This window comes from Sprattus sprattus (assembly GCF_963457725.1).
Source record: "Sprattus sprattus genome assembly, chromosome: 16".
Taxonomy (NCBI): domain Eukaryota; kingdom Metazoa; phylum Chordata; class Actinopteri; order Clupeiformes; family Clupeidae; genus Sprattus; species Sprattus sprattus.
Window position 1 is genome coordinate 14,840,304 of NC_137914.1, and position 23,225 is coordinate 14,863,528.

Below are 23,225 nucleotides of genomic sequence, written 5' to 3' on the forward strand. Positions count from 1 at the left end.
ATCTCTTCTTGTCCCAACATCTCCCTCTCCTTTCATCTCCTCACCTGTTCCAACCTTCCGGTGGTCTTACCTCACTCTCTCCGCACTCATCCTCCTTCCAAACCTCCTTTCTTTCTTTCTCTTGCATTCCTTTTTTTCTTTTTCATTCCCCTGTGTTTTCCCATTCTTTCACACCATCATCTCTACCTCCTCTAACTCTTTTTTTGTATTCAATCCCTGCTACACTTCTCTGCCACTCTTTGTTCCTTTATTTATAACTTCGTATCCTCACTCTCCGACTTCCTCACCCTCCTCCATCCTTCTGCATGCCCCCTTTCTTCCATCCTCCTCTTTCTCCTCTCTTCTTGTCATCCCTCCTCTCTTCTCTCCTTTTCCATCCTCTCCGCTCCTCTGCTCTCCTCTCCAGGACTTTTGGCGCTCTGGCTTGGCGAGTCCGTCCCTTTCTTCACCCCCTCCTCCCTGCCCTCCTCCTTCTCCTCGCACAACTGTCATGCCCAGCGCGACCCGCGCTGCCCAGGCCCTGCACCCACCCCAGTCCCAGCCCCAGCCCCAGTAGGATGCCCAGGCTCGGCCAGACTCGTCCTCCACCCTGCTGCTTCGCCCGCCGCCGCCTCTCCTCTGTCCCGACTCCGCCCGGCCGGCGGCCGAGGCGCCCCCTGGCTGCTGCACCATGAGGGATGAGGTGATCAGCACCAACGCTCTGGCATGGCTGGTCTGCTCGGGCGTGTCCATCCTGGCCAACGCCTGGGGCATCCTGAGCGTGAGCGCCAAGCAGAAGAAATGGAAGCCTCTCGAGTTCCTCATCTGCACGCTGGCCGGAACGCACATCCTCAACATGGGCATCCCCATCACCATGTACTGCGTCATCACGCTGCGGCGCCAGCACTCCAGCTACGAGTGGAACGAGGGCCTCTGCAAGGTGTTCGTCTCCACCTTCTACACCCTCACGCTGGTCACCTGCTTCTCCATCACCTCCCTCTCCTACCACCGCATGTGGATGGTGCGCTGGCCCGTCAATTACAGGTAAGAGCCAAATGAAGGACAAATGTCCACTTAACTGATTTGTCAGGTTTTTCAAGTGTGTTTTGTTGGGTTTGGTATTCTCACCTACACAAGTGTGTATTGAATGGTCAATAATAAGATGAGTTATATGTGTCTTACACAAGTTTCATATGAGCTTCATATATACTTGCTATTTGGACACACAAAGTCTTTATTATTGATAATGATAATATCTGCAGCATATTCATCGTATTAAAAACGAGTTGTGCACTGTGGTGTCTGAGGCTCTGCATCTATTAAATATGCTATCCATAGATTAGGTATTTATTTCACCCAGTATGTAAATGTAAACCCAATGAGATTACAGATGAGTGCAAACTGACACTGAGGAACATCTGTTGTTCTGCTTGCCTTGCAGTCCTGTCCAACCCCAAATCCATCCTGTCGTATTTCTTTTGAACACATTTCACACAAAGGCACGTAGGTATCACTCAGAGTATACATGATGTGGCCTGGTAGAAAATACTGATGTGTGTGTTGTTTAGCTGGCCATAATCAGAGCAGAGACAAAGAGATAGATGTACCTGTAGGGAAGGATATTTATAAAAGCATGCTTCTTCTGACCGGGACTATCTGCTGTTCCCACCCGGCACAGTGTCAAATCTGCAGGATTGCAACACTGTATACAGCTGTTGTGTGCATGCATCATCAAATATAATACATACTTGTAGAATCACACACACACACACACACACACACACACACACACACACACACACACACACACACACACACACACACACAAACAGCCGGCGTTGCGTTTTATTGTTTTGAAACAAGAGGTAGATCAATTAACATCACTCTCGCCTGCGCCCCCAGCCTCACTCATGGAGGGTTACGGCTCCAGAGAGCTGCTGCAGAGCACAGCCAGCTAAGCAGAGCAGAGCCTGAATGCAGGAGAGATCACCTCTACTCAGGGGCTGCAGTAAAGAACATTCCCTCCAGCCATCCAGACATCCAATGAATATTTAAACGCTCCAGTTGGGAGGGAGGAAGGGAGAGAGGGTCTGTGTGAGATGGCTGTGTGAAGAATGCACTATGTCCAGGCCTCTCTGACCACCCTTTGCAGAACTTTTAGTAGTATGTTTTATTGTCTAACTTTTAAGCATTTGTATGCACTTTATGTCTAACATGGAATGTGCATTTGATGGCAGGGAAACGTAGCGGCTAGGTTATTAATAATGGGAGCTGCCGTGTTCACGCAGGCCCAAGCCAGCTGTGTTGAGAGAGGTGATGAGGAGCGTTTGTGACGTGAACTCAGCCTGGCAGCTCGCGCTCTGTCACTCTCTCTCCCTCTCGGCATGGCTCTGGCCCTCAGGTTTGGGCACATCTGCCATAGCCACATGTAGGTGAGCCTTTCCTGCCAAGCACGGTGTAGCTATGGTGAGAGCCAAGCCTGGTTGAGCCGAGCGGTTAGTCTGACTTCTCAGAGAGTAGTACGGTAAGGCACTGTACGGCACGGTACGGCAGTGTGCCGCCGCCACCGCCGCCCACTCATGTGCTCATGCAGGGAGAGAGTCACGAGGGCAGTTCGTTCATGCGAAGCTGCCTGCGGTGGAGTCTTACGTAAACACCCCCCCTCACCACCACCACCACCACTCAACCCAGAGGGGGCGTGGGGACAGATCCAGCCAGTCGTATTCCTCTGTTTTACACGGACACTTAAAACATACATTTAGTCACATGTCATTCTAGCGTGTCCTGTAACATCAGAGGAATGTGTGTGTGCATGTGTGACTGCATGACACGTGCATTACATGTGTATCTGTGTATGTGAAAGACTCGTTCTCCCTCATCTTTGCAGATGAGTGCATTTCTGGAGCAAAAAATGAAAGCAAAATGTGCACGTTCAAAAATCAATTATTGCAAACACAGGAAAATCAATCCGGAGGCACTAACAGTACAGGCAAAGCAACAACAGAAAGGCAAAGAGTGCGACAGGCCTGGGATGAGTAGTTGTCTGCTTAATACAAACAGCGATGATCCATTTGAAAGCACGTTGATCTTCACACAATCAAGGCAGCATTGTTATTCATCGCACAGCATGAGTGGTGCGATTCATCACGTCTCTGTTTCACCTGAAGCAAGGTTGCACACATTGCCTCAAGTCCCTACATGAACCCACTGTTTGCACTTTGCAAAGTCTCACATTTAAGGAAAATGGCAGTGAGCTCTGGGATGAAATTTCAACCTTGACTGGGGAAAGAGAGGCTCTAACATCTGTTCTCATCAGCGACTAGGAGCTCTCTGGAGAATTCCGTCTGTTTATTTTTTATTTTTGTATCTTTTCTTATAAATGGATCGAGCAGAGCACTGACAGTCCTATGGTTGGAGCCTGTAGAAAGGCCAGCACCTTGCCTCCCATGCAACCCAAACCTCTTTCTTCACACCAACACTCCCAAACACACGGGCACACACACAAACACACACTGAGGGAGGACAAGAAAAATGAAGGATGGAGGGACACTACTTCTGCTCACCAGAGTAGATATTAAATTATTTTCCAAACAGCCTGGAGGGGCAAAAGGGTGAAGCAAAGGATAAAGGAGAATGCAGAGCAGTAGTGGAGGAGGAGAAGTGGAGGAGGAGAGGTGGAGGATGAACCCAGAAAAATGTATAAGAAGAAAGGGAAGGGATTGAACAGCATTTCCATTCTTGTGCTTGACAAAGATGGAGAGTGTGTGTGAGAGAGGGAAAAGAGAGAGGTTTGCAGGCTAGGTATTCCCTGGGGCTCCCTTGCTAAACTCATCACACAGTGGCAGCCTGAGCCGCAGATGTGTCCAGTTTGATTAAGAGCCTTATTACCTGGTTAGCAGTGGTGACTTGGGGCAGAAATGTATTCTGATGCCTGGAGAGGCATGTCGTAATTGAAGCGGGCGTTGGGTTTTTGCCGCTTATCGCTTCACACAAAAGCGCTCAGGGTTGGATGAACGCCTCCGAAATCTGAGTTCAAATATAAGGGCCGCTCTGGATGACTTGGATGCTGTTGAGGCCGAGATTCTCAAGTCAGGATTGACAGTTCCCCCACAGTGACTCACAGAGCAGTGAAGATGTGCTTACAATGGAGCTAGTCCATGCAGAAAATCACCATCTCTGCTCGTTGAGGCATTGTCTGAAACCTCAATGAGCTACTGACAGGTCTCAGAAAGCCCTAAGCAAACAGCCACACTCCAAAAACAACAGTAGCAAGAAGAACACCACTTACACGACTGCCATGCTTGATCAAAGAGAATTTGATTAGATCTCCTTAGCCCCTAAAGGATATGAACTTCACAGCACAGTGTGTGGTATTTACAGCTGTTTGTAGTATCTACGTACATGTATTGTCCAAATATTGTGAAAGATTCAGAAAAGAGTTCTTCTAGGTGAAGTGTTCGGTAGAAATCAGGCACGTTAGGCATTGGCGATAATCCCCTTGACCATAAACTCACCGATGGGAGTGCACCTTGTGGTGTGGACAGCTAATGCCATTAAAACAGAGCGCATTGATTGAGCTGAGCGCGCGGAACTCCCAGCAGGTTGATGGAGATGAAGTGGTGTAATAATAGCGGGCAGGTTTTTTTCTGAGGCTTCAGAGGCTTAGACTGAGCGCCTCTCAGAGACGTGGCGAGTGTAACCTTTACCCAGGGCTCATTCATATAATTTGTTTGATCAATCATTCATGACTTTGTACTTCAAGTATTTTGTTTTTCTGAGAAGTCGAGTTACATAATTGAACTAATTGTTATGCTCTTGGTGACACAGGATGGAGTTGATTTCGTTTTTGTACCCCCCCCCACCCCCCGTCCAGTAATTGATGTCTTGGTGGCAAATGCTTGGTTCATAAAATTAATTTAATGACAAATTTTACGAATTACAATCAATTATGGTTCTCAGAATAAGGTTGCTCATGCATGCAATGTACAAATTATGTCATAAAAAACACAACTGTGATAATGAATTGAAATCCATTCAGAGTGGTTTACCTTTAATACAGTTGCTTTTCTGTCACATAAACCTTCCATTTCTCTCTTCTTTGTTTCTCCTTATCTGCCTCTTTACCTGTTCCTCTCCATTGTCTCCCTCCTTCTATGTCTCTTTCTTTGTCTCACTCTCTCCATCATTGTGTCCATCTGTCTTTCTCATTTCCTGCATTTCTTCCACTCCGCCTACATCTTTCCCTCTCTGCTCTGCCTCCCTCACCTTCTTCCTGGTTATCCTTTTCCTTGTCCCTTTCTCTATTTATGTCTGTCCCATCTCTCGGTCTCTCTCTTGGTCTCTCTCTCTCTCTGTTTGTCTTGGTCTTCCTCTCTCTCTCTCTGTCTCTCTCTCTCTGTTTGTCTTTGTCTTCCTCTCTCTCTCTCTGTCTCTCTCTCTCTGTTTGTCTTGGTCTTCCACTCTCTCTCTCTCTCTCTCTCTCTCTGCTGTCTTGGTATTCCTCTCTCTCTCTCTTTCTCTCTTTCTGTTTGCCTTGGTCTTCTTCTCTCTCACTGCATCTCTGTCTGTTTCTGACTTCTGTCCCACCCCTCAGACTGAGCAACACTAAGAAGCAGGCGGTGCACACGGTGATGGGCATCTGGATGGTCTCCTTCATCCTGTCCACGCTGCCGGCTGTGGGCTGGCACGACACCACCGAGCGCTTCTACACGCACGACTGCCGCTTCATCGTCACGGAGATCGGCCTGGGCTTTGGCGTGTGCTTCCTGCTCCTGATCGGTGGCAGTGTGGTGATGGGTGTGGTCTGCATCGGCATCGCCCTTTTCCAGACCTTCTCGCTGCAGGCGGGCCACTGCGCCGACAAGAACAAGTTCAACGTGCCCACCATCGTGGTGGAGGACGCGCAGGGCAAGCGACGCTCGTCCATCGACGGCTCGGAGCCCGTCAAGACCTCGCTGCAGATTACCTACCTGATCAGCGGCATCGTCTTCATCTATGACTTCCTCACTGGCTTCCCCATACTGGTAAACAGGCCTCTGGGCTTTGCTTTGACTCTGATTCACTGATTGGCTTTCGATGCTTCCCATTTTGATTCAGTCTATGTGTGTTCTTTACCATACCTTTAATTACTAGTACATTAGATTAGTAAGTAGCGCTGGTGGGAATACAGTTGGCCTGGAGCTATTTCAGCCTGGAGAGTTTAGTGCTAATCATTACCCTCTCCACAAACAAATACATGAGAGGCTGGTGCAAGTATGCACACACATTGACACACACACACACACCCATAAATGCACACTCCCCCAACCTGAAGCATGCACACACACACACAAACACACACACACACAGACACCTGCTCATGTACACAAACTCATATTCCAGCAGTCCACAGACAGGCACAAGCTCACACCACAGCTCCATGTGGACATGCGCGGGCTGCACAGTCTGGTGAGCTCCAGCTGCGGCCGCTACCCAGATGTAGGCTGGGGAGAGAGTCGGGGGCGGAGGGCGCTGGAAAGCGGGGCTTGTCCTTAAATTTTAATGCTGCGTTGGATGTTTGTCCTCGGCCAGCTGGCGGTGCTGGAAGTTCCTCTGACATCAGCGTGGCGTGGGTGGGGGCCAGCCACAGACAGGCTTTTTGAGTCAGCATGGGGGATGGAGGAGGTGGGGGGGGGGGGGGGGGGGCAGAGTGGAGAGGGGATCACATGCTTTACCCCAAATACTCTCTCTCTGTCTTTCACTCACTCTGTTTTTCCCTCTATCTCTCTCCCTCTCTCTCCCTGGGGAGGAGGGCTGGATGTGAGGAGCCACTGGAACAAGCATAATGGGAAAAAGGAGAAAGTGCTCATCATTCTTAATTAGAGAACTAATGTTTCCCAAAGAGAGCAGAAATGCTTTTGCCACTGTATTATTTACATCAAGCTTTGCACTTAACCTCAGCCAGGCATGGAAGTAGGTCACAAGATGTGTTTTTCTGCGTGTGCCTGTGTGTGTCTGCATTTGTGTTGCATGTTTGTATGTGTGCGTGTGTGTGTGTGTGTGTGTGTGTGTGTCTGTTGATGCTTTGCTCAGATGCTTTGTGCAGACATACAGGGTTTGGGAACTATAGTCATGTGTGTTGTCTGTCTCTCGTGTGTCGCCATGTTTGTTTGGGTTGTGCCTAGCAATAGCAGCCAGCCCGATCTGGTGCCCTTGAAGGGCCTTTCAAACAGCACACAGAAACCAACAGATATGAAAAACCTCCATCGCAAACATTGGCACTACATGTTGCCCGTGTATACAAATCAAGAGCCGATGCTCAGGGCAAAGCTTAAATAATGCCCACTGTTGCCTACGAAGAATGGGCTTGGAGTTTACCTGTCAGGATGTTCTCTCAAGGAGAAGCTAGGACGAGCTGCCTTAGGGCTGTGCTTAAAAAAATACTGGCTTTTCTTTCCCATTTCCATTTTCTTTGTGGATCACAAAGCTGATGTCATGTTCTGTCAATGACACTACAAGTAGATGTACATCTGTAAACATTTTGCCAAAACATCATAACTGATTGCTTAACATCAGGCTGCTGGTTCCATAGCATAGGCTTGTGGATCTGAGTCTTTACATGTTCTTGGGGAAGGGCTGAAAGGCTGAACAAGAAAATACGTTATTTTTGGGGACTGTTTGCTGTTGAACTGTAACACACTTTTTGAAAGACATCCCGAGGAAGGCTCTGATACCAGGTCAGTGAATGTTATTGGCTGGCTGTTCAATAGTCATTCAGGCCTGCGCCATGACTAAAGTGGACGAGCTGGATGTGAGAAGATGAGATGGTGGCCAGCTCTATAGCTCCATGCCATGATGACACAGTGAGATCTCTGAATTGCGCTCAGTGTTTAGCCAGCTCCATTCCCTATGACATCTATAGTTTGCTTTCTGAACCACTCCTGCATTGCAACGAACTGTCAATACACTCTTTTCATGAATTGCCCAGACAGTGCTAGTGTGTGTTGCACCGCTTGTGTGTGTAGCACCGCTAGTGCGTGTAGCAGTGCTAGTGTGTGTAGCACCGCTAGTGTGTGTAGCAGTGCTAGCGTGTGTAGCACCTCTAGTGTGTGTAGCAGTGCTAGTGTGTGGAGCACCACTAGCGCTAGAGTCTCTCTCTGTGAGATGCACGAGACCACCCCACGCTGGTGTCAGCCACCAATCACCCAGAGACCCCCAGGAGCTCTCCCAGCCTGCCTAACACGTTCCTCTCGCAGCTGAGGCTCGGATGTAGCTCATCTCACCGATTGTCTTTCAGCTGCCGGGAATCATGTCAGCACAGACTGCTTTGGACAACACTCTCTCACGCTCTCTCTCTCTCCTCCCCTCTATCCCCTACCTTGAATATATGTCTGTAATTATATGGGGGTGGTTGTCCACTGGGATTTACAGCATTGCATCGTTGGTTTTATTGATTCTTGCACCACACATAGAGTCCAGTGGAAGTAAGGTCAGCAGATAGTAGAGGTGGTAGAGGCGCTGAGATTTGCTGCAGTCCATAGGCACTGGGGAAACCACGAGCTCTCTCTACTTTTGAAGAAAGGCTCAGGTTTCTCAGAGCTGTGCTGCTGGCGTGCATTTCCAGCAGACGTCTACGTGCCCTTCTCTTGGTCTGTTTGTTTGCCCATCAGGCCATCTGGGGCTTTTGGTTGGTGTGTCTGTCTATTTATGCCTGGTCTTTCTTTCTGTCTGTCTTTCTTTCCATTTTTTTTTTCTTGCTTTTTTCTTGCTTTATTTTCATGCCTCCGACCCAACATGAGAATAAAATGAGTGCCTGGTGGTAGAGAAAAACCTATGAAAACAAGTGAATTTCGCTACATAAAATTCATTGACCACAGGCCATCTGTGTCCTTTTGTCTCCTTCTGTGTGTTTTATTTCCCTCCTTTCTTTCTTTCTTTCCTTTTTCCTCTTTCTTTTTAATCTCTGGCTAGAATGAGAAAGAAATTGAATAGAAAACAACAAATTCCTCTGCAGCTGTTGTTTAGGGGCACGCTGGTAAACATAGTATGATTGATTGGACTAGTAAGTAAAGTAAGTAAAATGTATTTATAAAGCACATTTCACACAGCTTTCACTGACCAAAGTGCTGTACATAAAAATAGTGATATAAATAAAATAAAGTAAAAAATAAGTAAACAAATAATTACAATATGAGATGAGCAACAGTAGACAGACAGATCAACAGAAACAATGACAACAGGAACAGAGACGGCAATGACAACAAGAGACATATACAGAGTTACAGATGGGGCAACAGACGGAGGGTTAGGAAGCTGGGAAGGATAGAGTGAAAAGGTGAGTTTTGAGCCTAGACTTAAAAACAAAGATGGACGGAGCATTTTTAATGTCCAGGGGCAGTTGGTTCCACAGCCGTGGCGCTGCAACTGCAAAGGCTCTGTCACCTTTTCGCTTGAGCCTTGACCGAGGCACATGGAGGAGAGCATTGCCGGATGATCTGAGAGACCTGGGGGCTTGGTGTGGAGTGATAAGGTCAGAAATGTAACTAGGGGCCTGTCCATTAAGAGCTTTAAAAACAATCAGTAAAACCTTAAAATGAATTCTAAAATTAACAGGAAGCCAATGCAAGGAGGCAAGAACTGGTGTGATGTGGTCATGTCATGACTACGCCACTTATTTCACTCTGTCTCTCCCCCACCGCCTCTCTGTATGGCCTCATGCAGTGGAGTCATTTGCCGGTCTCCATCTCTGACATTCATGCATTTTTTAGCATCTGATCTTGATTCATTATGCAGTCACAGGCCACTATAGAGCTGGTCCGTCTCTCCTCTCTCATGCCACCGTCACCATCTAGCAGCCACCTGGGGAGTGAGGCTAGCGGCTGATCAGCCCTGCTATTTAGCTACGGTTAAAAATGAATAACTGCCTTCAATATTTTAGTGCGTTTGGGGGATTGCTTGCTCAAATTGGGTCCAATTCCAACCCCTTACTACATGACTTGTATACCCAGTGGGTTTTGTGCAAGACACATACTGGACAGACAGGACAGATACTGCTGTTGTTTGATTGCAATGGGGCTCACCTTCATCGTTAGGTATTCTTGCCATTTAAGTATTTCCCTAGTCCTCATTTGTGCAATACTGGGAGTCTGGAAATACATTTTAAGTGCACTGCTGCAATTTCTACAGTTTTTCAACCGCATCTTTAATTGTCCATCTGCAGCATCCACTCACAAGCTCCTCTCCAGCCCTGTCTCCATATTTTGAAAAACTGCAGGGGTTTATCTTCAACTCCAACAATAGCCACATATTTAGCACAAGTAGGTTCAATTAAGTGGAGGCTTTTTTATTCAAAGTGACTCAGGCCTACAATACAGAGATACATTTTGATCAGTATTTGTGCTCGCTTATGAACTGACAACCTTGGTGTCTGTATCACCAGTTAACCTACTAGTTGAGCTGTTTCACATCAGCTGAAGCAGCATTAAGGTGATTTTGTCTTAAACAAGTAAGCTAAGAAAATAGTGTTTAATGAGATAAAAAAATATATACAGCCGCGGAAAAAATTAAGAGACCACTTCAAAATTATCAGTTTCTCTGGTTTTACTATTTATTGGTATGTGTTAAAGTAAAATGTACATTTTTGTTTTATTCTATAACCTACTGGCAACATTCCTACCAAATTTCAAATAAAAATATTGTCATTTAGATCATTTATTTGCAGAAAAATGACAATTGGTCAAAATAGCAAAAATGATGCAGTGTCTTCAGATCTCGAGTAATGCAAAGAAAACAAGCTCATATTCATTTTTAAACTACACAATACTAATGCTTACACTTAGGAAGAGTTCAGAAATCAATATTTGGTGGAATAACCTTGATTTAAAATCACAACTTTCATGTGTCTTGGCATGCTCTCCACCAGTCTTTCACATTGCCGTTGGGTGACTTTATGCTACTCCTGGCGCAAGAATTCAAGCAGCTCGGCTTCTTTTCATGGCTTTTGACCATCCATCTTCCTCTTGATCACATTTCAGAGGTTTTTTATGGGATTCAGGTCTCGAAATTGGGCTGGCCATGACAGGGTCCTGATCTGGTGGTACTCCATCCACACCTTTACTGGCCTGGCTGTGTGGCATGGAGCATTGCCCTGCTGGAAAAAACACTTCTCAGAGTTGGGGAACATTGTCAGAGCTAAAGGAAGCAAGTTTTTCTTCCGGGACAACGTTGTACTTTGCCTGGCTGAGGTTTGTAAAAGACCATAAGGGTTGAAAAAGCGGACTGGATGTTCTTCTAAGTTCGTCTTCTCTGATGAGTCCGATTTCACAGTAGGTGCAAGACTCTCTGGCTTGTAGGCCTCTCCAGGTCTCCGTCTAACCATCAGACGACCATGTGTTAGGCAAAGCTGAAAATTGGACTCATCAGAGAAGACGAACTAGAAGACCCTCCAGTCCGCTTTTTTCAATCCTTATGGTCTTTTACAAACCTCTGCCAGGCAAAGTACAACGTTGTCCCGGAAGAAAAACTTGCTTCCTTTAGCTCTGACAATGTTCCCCAACTCTGAGAAATGTTTTTTCCAGCAGGGCAATGCTCCATGCCACACAGCCAGGCCAGTAAAGGTGTGGATGGAGTACCACCAGATCAGGACCCTGTCATGGCCAGCCCAATTTCGAGACCTGAATCCCATAAAAAAACCTCTGAAATGTGATCAAGAGGAAGATGGATGGTCACAAGCCATGAAAAGAAGCCGAGCTGCTTGAATTCTTGCGCCAGGAGTAGCATAAAGTCACCCAACGGCAATGTGAAAGACTGGTGGAGAGCATGCCAAGACACATGAACGTTGTGATTTTAAATCAAGGTTATTCCACCAAATATTGATTTCTGAACTCTTCCTAAGTGTAAGCATTAGTATTGTGTAGTTTAAAAATGAATATGAGCTTGTTTTCTTTGCATTATTCGAGATCTGAAGACACTGCATCTTTTTTGCTATTTTGACCAATTGTCATTTTTCTGCAAATAAATTATCTAAATGACAATATTTTTATTTGAAATTTGGTAGGAATGTTGCCAGTAGGTTATAGAATAAAACAAAAATGTACATTTTACTTTAACACATACCAATAAATAGTAAAACCAGAGAAACTGATAATTTTGAAGTGGTCTCTTAATTTTTTCCGCGGCTGTATATATATTACTTCATAGTACATGACAATAAATATATCACTTTCTTGGTCTTGGGGGCCTGAGACTCCTGATTCATGTAACGTAAGAACTGAACAGGGTTTGAATTCATCCTCGCCAGCCAAGTATACTGCCTGTGATGGCATATTGAAAAGGCTGGGTGTTGGTCCATAATGGACCTTGTGGTCCATTAAGCCTGACTGTTAATATTGCATATAGCAGTTTTAAGACTGTTTGACTCCCAATCAACCCACAAAGTCAACAGAGTGGAAAAAAGCAGGGGATGGCATTGATGAAGGAGGGATAGACAAGAAACGTAAGAATAGAAGGAGAGAAAGAGAGAGTGTGCGTGTGTGTGCATCTGTACATCAATGAATATGTCCCACTGTGTGAAATCGAGGCTTCAAACTGTGGCATGACCCATTGATTTTCACCAGTGGCACCAGTGACTCATTTAGAACCCCACCCATTTCTGTGCTGCCCTTAAATGCCTTAAGCTTCAATCGGATCAATAGATGATTGAACATATGCATGTACACTCACACACAAACTCACAAACATGCGTGGACAGAGACTTTTTTAAGACCAACATGTATCCATCTTACTGTACACACACACGCACACACACAAACACAGACACACAGAGCCATTACACATGCTTCAATACACACTAACAACCCAAACTACTTTCTGCAGCGATGAGAATCTTCTCCACTTCCTAAATCACATCATTATGAAAATGTGGAGATCATGTAAAGTTCTCTTCCTCTCCTCTCCATTCCTCTCCTCTCCTCTCCTCTTCTCTCCTCTCCTCTCCTCTCCTCTCCTCTCCCCTCCTCTCCTCTCATCTGTGCTCTGATGTTTCTCCGTCTCAAACTGCTTGTGAAACAGCCCGAGTGCATCAGAGGGGAGGCGGCACTGCCAATCACTGCTGAGGAGAAACAGAAGCAGAGCCCCCTCAGTGTGGGGAGAATGAGCTATTTAAATGCATTGCTCTCGGTAGTCCAGTATCAGACCTGTCTTTCCCCTCACATAAGGGCGCATTTACCAAAAATTCCTGCCTATCTGAGGCTGTTTACAATATGTTGTGTGTGTAAGTGTGTGTATATGAGTTTTTGTTGGTGTGTGTGTGTGTGTGTGTGTGTGTGTGTGTGTGTGTGTGTGTACCTGTGCTAATGGACCACAGCGGCTTCTCTTTGTATGATGAACATTACCACGATGGAGTTTAATTAGATAATCAGAGGTCATGACCAGGTTCAGCAGTGTGTGTGCCTCAGTTTGTGTGTGTGTGTGTGTGTGTTTGTGTGTGTGTGTGTGTGTGTGTGTGTGTGTGTGTCTGGAGACCTCACAGTGTTTAGGACAGAAGGACACAGAGCTGGGCAGGTATCAGGGAACATGGGCTGCCATCTGTCTGGTTTTGCCTAAGGTGTGCAGTCACAGTGTTTGTGTGCTGTGTGTGGGCCAAAAAAAACTTTGCCAGTGCACTGAATGGAAGTCACTCAGGAGACATGGCATAGAAACATTCGCCCACATGAGCAATTCAACTTTTTTTTATTTCTTTATTACCGGTATTTATTTCAGTCAAATGCCTTACTGATACATGTGAAATGTAATTTTCCTGCCAGCACCACAAAGGCAAGTATTCTAAACATTAGACATCTACTACTACCCGAGAGCAAAAAGAAATCCTCTGAGTGGGCTCTCATTGTCCCTCTGCTTTGTGTGGTGTCCCACACATTGTGTGGTATACAGTACAATACTGACAATCAAGTCCATAGCACAGTAGTTCATCAACCGTCTCTCTGGATTCTCTTTCAGACCCTCCATATTTGTACTGTCCAGCTTATATTACAAATAAAAAGGTGTGTCATTCAGCTTCATTCTTGACAAATATTGTCTGCACCTTCAACATGCTGTTTTTGCTCGTGAGTAAACTCTCAGCTAGATTGTCTGTGAAGCAAAACAAAGAGCTGAGATGTGTTGGCACTCATAACACCACACCACACCACACCACACTATACTATGCTATACTATACTATACTATTTTATACTATACTATACAATACTACGTTAATATAATCTAATATACTATACTATAACTACACTACACTACACTACACTACACTACACTACACTACACTACACTACACTACACTACACTACACTACACTACACTGCACTTCACGACACTGCATAAACAGATTGTCTTAAGGTGCCGTTCTCAGCCTTACTTATACTAGTGGGACCAGAGCATAGCCAAAGACAGCCTCAGCCCTGCGGCTCAATCGTTATTAATAACATGCCTCGTTGCTGCATTCTGCACTGCTTTGTACATTTCTGCTGAAGGACAATCAATTCTTCAATGCCTTTTCTTCTTTTCGTCAGACCATCACTCTGCCCTTGTTTTTCTCTCTTTCTCTTTTCCCCTTTGCCGCGGTCTCTCCCTGACCCTGATCTGAGTCTCTGCCTCCTCTCCCCCTCTCTCGCCCTGTCTGCTTTATATCTGTCTGTCACTTTCTTTTATCCGTCACTCTTCACCTGAATACACATCCCTCCTGATTATTGACTTTCTTTCCCCCTGCTTCTCTCTTTCTCACTTTCTTTACCTCTCTGGTCCTCTTTTTTTCTTCAACTGCCTTTGTTTGAATCCACTTCCCTCTTTGTTGTTGACTTTCGCTCTCTCTCTTTCTCTCTCTCTCTTTTCTCATTCCTTTCCTCCCTCTCTCTGTCCCTCTCTTTTAAGTGTCTTAACCTGAATACACTTCTGACGTCTGATTGTGGACTTTTCTTTCTCCCTCTCTCTCCATTTCCTTGTCAGGTGGTGAGCTTTGCGAGTCTGAAGTACGACCGCTCGTACACGTGGATGGTGCTGTGCGTGCTCTGGTGCTCCATTGCCCAGTCCATCCTGCTGCCCATGTTCCTGTGGGCCTGCGACCGCTACCGCGCCGACGTCAAGATGGTGTGGGAGAAGTGCGTGGCCATCATGTCCAATGACGACGTGGACGAAGGTAAAGGCTCCCGTGTTGGCCCGCCCTGCATGGGGAAACACCTGGGGAGGGAAGGGGGTGGATGGAGGGAAGAGGAGGAAGGATGGCTGTCAAGTGTCACAGGCTTTGGTTTCAATTAGGTTAGTCCTCCCGAGTCAATTGATGTCAAATCGATAATAGGAAGAAGAGAAGAAATGGGCCCAGTGGTAATTTCAGCCATATTTGAATTAGGCGGTGAGGCTTTTTCCTTCTTGGCTCGAAATGTGTCAGACCTAATCTCTCAGGGTGGACCAGTGATGATTATGAGAGGCTGGGAGTCTCATTGGATTTATCATGTGACCTACTTCTCTGTCTGGAAAGGTATTCAGCTAAAAAATAATGAACACTATCTCAGCTGATTGTCTCGGCTCTGGGGACAATGCCAAGGAGCCCTATAGGAAAGTCACCACGAGTAATTTACAAAGCACAGTTGCTCAGAGTACTGGAAGACCGTATCTGTGAAAATATTATCTGTGTGACACAGGGTATAATGTCATGTAATGTGTCAGTTTAAAAAAATGGCTGTCATAATGTTCTACTTAAGAGCACTGGCCGGTTATTATATAATGATTTTTCTGTCTGATCGTAAGACCTGATGTCCCCTGATCATAAATGTGCTATTTCCTCATTTATTACAACCAAATAATAGATGAGATGTCATTTTATATTCAGGCAGGATAGGGCATATGAAATTAACCAAAGCCATTTTAATCAGAGACATCCTTCCCTCTCTCCAAGTGAGCTGGTGTTGTACTGTGATGTAGTAGTAATTCTTTGTAGATTAAAAAAGTGTGTGTGTGTGTGTGTGTATGTGTGTGTGTGTGTGTGTGTGTGTGTGTGTGTGTGTGTGTGTGTGTGTGTGTGTGTGTGTGTAGGGGGTTAGGTTGGGTGTTAGTTGTGTGACAGTTTTGATTTGTGCTGTTAATGTTACCAGTTCTCTACTCTTCTTTGCAGAAGGGTTGCCTTGTATAACCCAGCTGAGTTGTATGTATAAGGGTCGTTTCTTGTTCTCCAAAAGCTACTGACCTGCATGCTAAGCTAATGCCTGTGCTAATCTCATCTCTCATCTTGCACCTGGCCCACACTTGCCCGAGACCAGCATTTTACACTGTACTTCAAGGCTCATGCCTCCAGCTCCTCACTAAAACTTGCCAAATGAAACCTTGTGGGTCAACACAGGCCCATTCATTAAAAAAAAAAAAAAAAAAAAACATAATGTAGAAATGACATTTATATTTTGTATTACTTAACAATATTGCACACCAGGATGTGCTTCATCCTAGGCCCAACTTCTCCAGAGAGGGTTTTTTGTTTTGTTTGTTTTGTTTTGATTTCATCTGCACACAGGTGTACAGCACCACCTGTGTGCCAAAGGCCACCAGCTATGAATTTCAGACAGATGCTTTTTCTAAGAATAAGGCTGAAAAATATTGACCAAATATAATCAATATTGATTGATTTGTCTTCACCTAAAAAGAAAAAGCCACCCTAACACCAAATTTCAGTTTAGAAATCATCTAAGAAGAGACGTGGAAAAAAAGAAGATGAACTTGTCTTTTTTATCTATTCGTCTGTCTGTCTGTCTGTCTGTGTATCTGAGTCCATTTCATTTTGAATTCTGATATATATGCTTTCTGCATTTGCAGAAAACAGCCAGGATGGAGCCTTTCATCCGGACTTAATTTATGACAGACCGTATGACTATAGCCCGGGGCCCGATATCATGACGATAGACCGTATGGCCAAGTACGAATTCTCGACCTTAGAAAGGGGTGTGCCCCAGGGTTATCCATTGAGGGAACATCAGGAAGATAAAATGCAGTACTTGCAGGTATATTTCCATTGATCTTTTTTAATTTCATAAAATTGATATATTTTGCAGTGAACCTTCGTATGGTGAAACTACATATGAAGATTTTCTCAGTTGTGCATGCTGCAGTCGGCCCTCTCCACGAGAGTTGTTATATGATTGTCTTATCCCTTCAGGAAACTTTTTTTTTTTTTTTTGCATTTCAGAGAAAGAAAAATCCCTAAAAAAACTATTACTCACATGCTCTTTGACATATCCAGACATGACGTTAGAGACATATGAGTCAAAACAATAGTCTGGCTGACTAATATTTGGCAAACAAGACCAACAAAGCCGCTCACCTCATCTTTAGACACATATTCCTTATCTCTCTCTGAGCAGAACCCTGCGTGACAATGCTGCCTGCTGCCTGCACCAAAGCCTAACTCACGCAGCCTCCTGAGCACAACAGAACACCAATTAGAGAGACCGTCATTTCTTGCGCATTTGCATTCAATTCCTCCCTAACAAACGCTTTTATCCAAAGCGACTCGCCGTGGTAAGGGTGCTTGCGTTCTTAATCTTGCGTGCGACTGTCTGGGAGTTGAGCCCACCATTAAAGCCATGCATGCTCCACTGGGCTACAGGGACATTACCTGAAAACGTTTTTATTTTTTAATTTTATTTTTACAAGACATGCATTTAGAAATCGCCTCCGCAAGCTGTTCGAGCTACTAAGTAAGAAACTGTGCTTCAGCAGCCTGGCTTATTTAAAGGCACTGGCACAGAAAAACCATCATCCGTAGAAACCAAGTGCAGTAAATCTCATTGTGGCCCCCCACATGGAAGCCAGTTAGCAGTAGAGCTGTGAAATGCTCCTCTTTCACCTTGAAGTTGTCTCTGACCATACAGTCTTCAAGCACTGATGGTCTAACCGTCTAGCCTCATTTGCCACCACAGTAACCCTGTTTGGCCTGACACTAATTGTCAGGTTTCTTCTAAAATAGATCTGCCGGACTACGGCTTTGATAAGGACACACACAGTGCTTGACGGCTGGATGCAGAGACCGTCGCCTGAAAATAGAGAACCCGATTCCAAACACAACCCCCCCCCCCCCCCCCCCCCCCCACCATACCCCACCCCCACCCCAAGCTCTCTTTTCCACACCCAGACATCACAGTGCCATCTCTGTGCCTTTTCATTGCAAAATGTCACCCAAATTGAGCACTTGCCAGTTGTTTGTAATTGCAAGAGAACAAGGGCCCCCTCCCCTTAGGCCTGAACAGCCGTGCCGAGTGAACGCAGTTGCAATGACATTCTGCAATAAAATGCTGATGCGCTGTGATCCACTACAATACCATGTAACTGTATGCACCCCCCATCCTCCTGCATTGCGTAGAGTTGAGTAATGCCCGAATGCCACCTCTCATGCCTAATTCACCACAGCAGATATACAGTACAGTAGATCAGTGCCAGCCTCCGGCCTCTCGCGAAAATCACGTGTTGCCAGCTTTGAAAAATCGGGCCCTGTTCCCCCTGGATGAATATCTCATACAAAAGGTAGTTTTGTGGCCATGTATGGTAGTTTGCATTTGCAAGGCTACAGTTTATTTCTGAGATATGAGGGATACAGCTTGTGTATTTACAGCAGAAACAGAGGCTCTGCTAATTTCAGTAGTCCCACTGCCTGTGCTGTTTCTTACTGCCAGTTTTTGTCAAGAATGCGGAGATGACTACATCCATCCCTCTGTGTAGCTTTTTCCGCTGTGCAAAAATAACTGGTCCATTATTACTCACCAGCAGGCCATTCTCTTTATATAAAATGTCGGCCAGAGTTATGCCTCTGCTCCTGATCGGCCTGTTTAAAGTCCTGCTGGCTTTGATCCAGCATTTGATCTTTGCATCCGGGTGAGGCGCTGCTATTATACCTCATCACTCCTGCTACTCCCCTCTCCTCTCTCTCTCTCATTCAATGCTAATGCTCTGCTTCCCCCTGCTGGTCAAAGCTCACACTCTCACTCTCAGGCTACTGTATAGTCTGCTGCCCTCCCCCCCATGCACTGAGAAATGAATGCTGCACAAAGAGGTGCTCTGGTGCTTAAGGCAATGAGATGTATGCTTTGGGATGTTAGCTGTATGAAACAGTGATTTGATACGATACAAAATCTGACATTATGTCTTTCCTGCTTAGTTCTCAGAACAATGTGGAATGTGAGTATTAACTTGTGGATTTGTCTTAAATTCTGGTAGTCCCCCCAGATCACAAAAAAATGCCTTTTGTTGGTTTTGTTTATGTGAGTTGTGTAATGACTTGTTCTCATCAGAAAAGTGGCAACAATGTAATTCTCATAGTTTAACAGTACACTATCACAAACATGTTAGTCACATACACACAAGAGCATAAACAGTTAAACACATCAGTAAAGCAAAGGGTAAAAGTCTTCAGTAAAGTTCCCTTTGTATGCTGTAAATAAAACCACTGACATTTCCATAGCCCTTGAAATCAGAAGTCTGCATGTCTTTGTGAGAGTCTCACTCTTTGTCTTAAACATATCTCCTATGTTTGACGAGTGAACGCTGATATGACGTCCCTCTGTTTTTGCGGCAGGTGCCCCCTACAAGAAGATACTCCCACGACGACACCGACATGTGGACCAGCGGCCAGATCCCCTCTTACCTGCACCGCTGGAGCTCCACGGAGGACATCATTGGGATCCAGCAGTACAGCTCGTCACGCCACCACGATCGCCGGAGAGGCAGCTTGGTGTCCTACCATGAGGAGGGTGGCCCCTACCGCAAGCGCCGGCGCTCGGAGGACAGCGGCTACGCGCTCCGGGGCCTGCCGCGCGTGGCCGTCCTGTCCGGCAGCGGTGGGGGAATGTGCAGCGAGCGGCACGAGGACGACTTCCTCAAGTGTTTCGGACGTGACGAGGTCATCAGCTTCATCGATGAGACGCCGCTGGCCAGCCCAATGAAGAGCTCGCGCCGCGCCTCGGCCATCTCGCTGCTGCCTGAGGGTTTTGAGGCGCCACGTGGGAGCAGCCAGCATGCCGTCATCCTCTACCCACACTTCCCCCTCACCAACTTCGAGCGCGAACCGCAGGCGCTGCGTCGCCTCTCGGACCACGGCAGAATCTGCGCTCTCACTGAGCTCCCCCAGGACCACGGTGGCAGGGGCACTGGAGGAGGGGGAGGAGGAGGAAAGGGAAGTGGTAGCCGGCGGAGCAGCAGGGTGGAGGGAAGTGCCGGCGGGACCTCTGGGGCTGGGAACGGAAGTGCCGGATCTCCGGGTGGAACCGGGACCTGTGGCTCGGGGAAGGGCTGCTCCCTGAGAGACCTGAAGTGTGTGGCCCAGGACGCAGGCCCTCACGGGGGCGGCCAGCAGCCCGAACAGGCACTCGCACCCCCCAGCCAGAGGCACAGGACCGGCCCGGGGGACGGCGGGGGCGGCTGGGAGGCTGAGCATAAACTCCTGATGAAAATGGAGAGCAAAGGAAGCACAAATAGTTTTATAAGCTCACCCTCTGCCTCCTCGTCGGGCTACGTCACCTTCCACTCCGACTCCGTCGGCTCTACTACCTAGGTGCGGGTGTAAAGCTTTTCACTCTTGCTGTTCGTTTTACTCTGACTATTATTGCTTTTACTGATACCGCTGTTATGATTCAAGTGGAATGTTTTTGTATTATGAGCACAGTTAAAAGCTGAGAGAGTGAGGAGGACATACAGAGTTTACAGAGTTTCTCCTGTGTTAGAATCAGCAGACCATGCTCCGGGGTCTCTCGAACATCAGCCAGGTCCAAAAAGGAGTAAAGCAGTACTGACCTTAGTGCTTTGTGTGTGTCATTTAGACATTTACTTTAAATCCTTTAAAGACCATGCACAGTATAAAGATGGAAAAGAAGTTTATAGAGAAGATTGTTGCCAGTCAACTCTCCATTCTCTCTCTCTTTCTGTTTTGCTCAGTTCCAACTTCATTTTTACTGGGCCACAGTTCCACTGTTTTAGCTGTGTGTTTCTCTTGGACAGGGAGGTCTTGTTTTTTGCCAGTGTTGTGATATTAATTTGATAATTGAATAAATGTCCAAGAAATTCTGAAATATGTGTTTTTTCACATAGTGGTTCAGTTTTAAAGTGTTCGCAATGTTTTTCTTCTTTCTGCAAGTTGTTGCAGAAAACAACTGCCCATAGTTGTTAAATGTCCCAGACTGCCCTTGTTGGCTTATTTCTTGTCCCTTATATGTTGGGTCATAATGTCAAAAATTTAAATGTAAATGTGTTGTAATTATTTAATACGAGATCATTTCCCCCCTTGTATTCATGTTAAAAGTAGACATTGTTGGTATTGGATTGTCAATAAGGATTTTCATATTGCACTCTCATAGTGTCACTATGATTTGACCTCTGATGTGTAGAGAGGGAAAGGGTGAGAAGAACCTACAGATCCTGCTGTGTGTCTGAAATTAGGGGCATTGACCAAGGACTTTATTGACCCTGAAGAGGTCAAGGCTGATAGCTTAATTTCCCTACAGTAAGTTGGTTTATTATTTACAATTGCCCAGATATTTCAGGTCACAATCGAATGGCTTTCTGCTATATAAAAAAATATATTGTATGTAAAAGTTAAAGATGTGACATTTGCATCTGATGGCATGGTGTATTGTTATTATGATTTCATTATTCAGGATGTTAGGATTCTCTGACGTCCATCTTTAGAAACTGTTAATTAAGAGTTGGGAGCTATGACTCCTAGCTGGGCATCAGCTGCCAGCATGCACGGGTGTACATATAGGCTATACTCTGCCAAATACTGTTGTGAAACTCACCAATGGTGCTCAATGCAAGTGCAGCTGAGTTGAACTGATCTTACGGGCATTGAAGATTTGCTTTTGAATTCCACACTCTGCCATCTACCACTGTTTGACTAACCAGAGTCTTCCTCATTCTGTAACGATTACCAAGTCTTATCAAACATTTACGACTAAACTGGGCAATATTATAGGCATTGCAACTTTCCATCGGGATTTAGAAAATGAGTCAAGTAATCTACCAGAATAATGAGTATTATCGTTAAATGAATGTATTTACAATGATATTCTGTTTGGGCAAGACAATGATTCACGAGAGAAAATAAGGTAGAACAACAAAATCAATACTGCCTGCAACTTGAAAAGGACCCAGAGTAACCTGTTGGTAGCCTTATGTTGTCTGTGGGAACATTTCTTCTTTACTCTTGGCATTGTTCAAATGATGATGATACAATGATGTAGCACTGTCAGATTTTGTTAAGCACTTTGACATGTAAAATGAAACATTTGGCCATATCGTTTTTTGTTTTGTTTGTTAGTTTGTTTGTTTCAGCTGAGGTCTGAGGTTTTGTGAGATCTGTGCGTTCCAGTTTACATTTTTCCGTACACCACACTTTGATTACATAATGCACATATATAAACACTTCTATTTTTAAAAATCTATACGTTTGAAAATTATGATTTGAAATTAGAATTCGTTTGTTTTGTTAAAAATATCAGAGCGTAATTTTGTAACATATCCTCTGTTAAAAAATACTTTTGTCAAACTAATGGACGATGTTTGATGTTATGTTGCTGAAATTATGACTTTGCTTGGAGTAATTACATTTACATGAAGAGAAACTCGACTTTTGTTCAATTGTTTGCAGTGTGTTTGCGTTTGTACAATGGAAATAATCAATCCTGGCGTTTTGCCTAATTCTGAGACAAGTGTACATCAGGAAAATGAAAACGGAAGTGTACATCAACCGTTTATGAGAATATTCGCCTCTCGTTTTTAATGATGCCAACACTTTTTGAAATACTACCGAAAAAAATCTGTAAGGTAAGACAAATAAAATAAATCTTTCAAGAAATCGTGACTGTTTATTGATCGTCTTAAACGAGATGTACTATCTTGCAGACAGCAAAAGAGAGAACTATCTTGCATATCATTAGTGAGATAAGGGATTATTCATGGTACCTTTTTTTTCATAATTAATTATCTTGCATACTGTTGGTGTAGCCTGAGACACACACAATAGAGATGATTCGAAGAACCTTCCTTTTCGTGAGCCTGACCCTGCCCTGCACACCTGTTGGCAAGACTAACAAAAACTTTATGTCCACCTAGGCAATAACAAAATGGCACTGGCTGACTAGGTTCATCTTTTGTTCTGAACTCCTAAAACAAGTGCATTCGAACCCTGGCACATTTTGCAGCTAGGCAAGTCTGGCTTTTAGAGCGCTCCACTGGACACAGTCTAATG

General features: G+C 45.2%; 1 protein-coding gene across 1 annotated transcript; it reads left to right on the plus strand.

The window, feature by feature from the left end:
• Window positions 1-445: 445 nt before the first annotated feature.
• gpr153 (G protein-coupled receptor 153) lies at window positions 446-22,568 on the plus strand. Its single transcript, XM_080853634.1, has 5 exons — window positions 446-1,023; window positions 5,573-6,002; window positions 14,954-15,143; window positions 16,808-16,992; window positions 19,560-22,568. The coding sequence occupies exons 1-5, from the start codon at window positions 671-673 to the stop codon at window positions 20,532-20,534; spliced, it is 2,133 nt and encodes a 710-aa protein (XP_080709760.1). The 5' UTR covers window positions 446-670; the 3' UTR covers window positions 20,535-22,568.
• Window positions 22,569-23,225: the final 657 nt, after the last annotated feature.